The sequence below is a fragment of the Jaculus jaculus genome, chromosome 5, assembly GCF_020740685.1.
Source record: "Jaculus jaculus isolate mJacJac1 chromosome 5, mJacJac1.mat.Y.cur, whole genome shotgun sequence".
NCBI classification, from domain to species: domain Eukaryota; kingdom Metazoa; phylum Chordata; class Mammalia; order Rodentia; family Dipodidae; genus Jaculus; species Jaculus jaculus.
Window position 1 is genome coordinate 92,384,625 of NC_059106.1, and position 2,247 is coordinate 92,386,871.

At 49.3% G+C, this 2,247-nt stretch overlaps 1 protein-coding gene across 1 annotated transcript; it reads left to right on the plus strand.

The window, feature by feature from the left end:
• The first annotated feature begins 262 nt into the window (after positions 1–262).
• Positions 263–1,553, plus strand: LOC101595753 (ubiquitin-conjugating enzyme E2 Z-like). Its single transcript, XM_045149151.1, has one exon. It carries the CDS (start codon positions 263–265, stop codon positions 1,202–1,204), a length of 942 nt encoding a protein of 313 aa, XP_045005086.1. The 3' UTR covers positions 1,205–1,553.
• Positions 1,554–2,247: the final 694 nt, after the last annotated feature.

The following is a 2,247-nucleotide window of genomic DNA, read 5'->3' on the forward strand; positions in this document are numbered from 1 at the left end:
TATGGGGTCATGTAGTTGAATATGGGAGTCGTGAAAAATTTGGCAAGAATTTCTGATGGTACATTGACCAAAAGATAATTCAAAATCCAATTAGAATGGATCCCAGATGTTTCTGGCCATGCTTGCTCATGTGTCGCACAACCTTACAGAAACCTTGATTCTGGATGCCAAACACATACAGCCTGTAGTGTATAGGCAATCACACTGCGCAGGGCTTGTGCAGACTGTCTGAAACACCTCGGCTTAGACATGAAAATGTTCTATGCTAAGAATTGCAGAATTTGAGCGGCGGGCGGGGCCGGGGGGAGGGCCGGGGAGCGGCCTGGCTCGGCTACCCGGGCTCCCGCCCTCCGCCGCTGCCCACGGGGCCGCGCTGCTTAGCCACTGGGACCCCACGCTCAGCTCTGACTGGGACGGCGAGCGAACCGCTCCGCAGTGTCTCCTCCGGATCAAGCGGGATATCATGTCCATTTATAAGGAGCCTCCTCCAGGAATGTTCCTTGTACCAGATACTGTTGACATGACTAAGATTCATGCTTTGATCACAGGCCCATTTGACACTCCTTATGAAGGGGGTTTCTTCCTGTTCGTGTTTCGGTATCCGCCCGACTATCCCATCCACCCACCTCGGGTCAAACTGATGACAACGGGCAATAACACAGTGAGGTTTAACTCCAACTTCTACCGCAATGGGAAAGTCTGCTTGAGTATTCTAGGTACGTGGACTGGCCCTGCCTGGAGCCCAGCACAGAGCATCTCTTCTGTGCTCATTTCCATACAGTCCCTGATGACAGAGAATCCCTACCACAATGAACCTGGCTTTGAACAGGAAAGACATCCAGGAGACAGCAAAAACTATAATGAATGTATACGACATGAGACCATCAGAGTTGCTGTCTGTGACATGATGGAAGGAAAGTGTCCCTGCCCTGAACCCCTAAGAGGGGTGATGGAGAAGTCCTTCCTGGAGTATTATGACTTCTATGAGGTGGCCTGCAAAGATCGCTTACATCTTCAAGGCCAGACTATGCAGGACCCTTTTGGAGAGAAGCAAGGCCATTTTGACTACCAGTCCCTGTTGATGCGCCTGGGGTTAATTCGGCAGAAAGTGCTGGAGAGGCTCCATAATGAGAATGCTGAAATGGACTCTGATAGCAGCTCATCTAGAACAGAGACTGACCTGCACGGGAGCCTGCGGGTTTAGACCCTGCTCCTTTGCCCCTCCCCCCACACAAGAGTCCCTTCCCCCACCCCAAGGATGGAGAGGCGCTGTGTATCTCTCTCCAGATGTGACAGCATCCTGCAAGATGGCCAGAAGCAAGCAAGCTTGTTTCCTGGGGTGTGGGAGTGGGGCTCTTCCCAGTCTGACCTTGGCGCTTAAGTATCCCGGATGAAGGGGCCAAGGTTCCTTTGCAGGAGCACCTGGTGCAAGATGCCTCTGGCAAAGCTAAACAACCAACACACCTCTGCAGGGCCAGCCCTTAGGGATAGGAGAAGACACCGTGTTCCAAGAGGGGCGTGCTGAGGTGGTTTAGGGGTACCTGGGAGCTTGGGGTGGGGTGGGGCTGTCTGTGACACAAGCAGTCTGGGTAGTTACGTTTGTCTTCAGTCTTGAAGCAGGGCTTCCTCAATGCCCTTTTCCTCCTTGCCTCCTCCATTATTTCCCACAGGCCAGCGTAACTGTTTTTTCCCTAATTTATAGTCACTGTTCTAGACAGACCAAAGAGAAGGAACAGTGGTGGAGTCTAGGCTGCTGATCAGTAAGCTTTACCTAGCACCTGAGCACCTTTCTTCCCTCCCCTCCCCCCCCATTTCCTCCCCCAGTGTTTTAGGTTTTGGACAGAGGTAAACCAGAGTGGGACTGAACCCAGGTCTTGGTGAGTCCTGCACCAGGCACCAGAAGAAGCTGCAAACTGTATTCCCACAATCAGTGATTTGAAAAGTTCCCAGCACAGGCAGCTGCAGTGTGTATGGGATTCAAGCCACTACATAAAATAGATTTACAGATTAAAAAAAAAAAAGAATTGCAGAATTTTTTTAATGTACATATAAATTTTTCTGCTCATATGGGAAAGACTTAATATTTTCCTGCCACCATTATTCAGCATGTAAGTGTCAAGTTTGCATATCTTTGAATTGTATTGTGTTAGAATGATTTATTTCAAAATTGTGTTGGAGTTTCTGACTTGAGTTTCATAAAAAAAAATCACTCAATGAATTTTGACTTTGGAGTAGGAAAGAATTTCC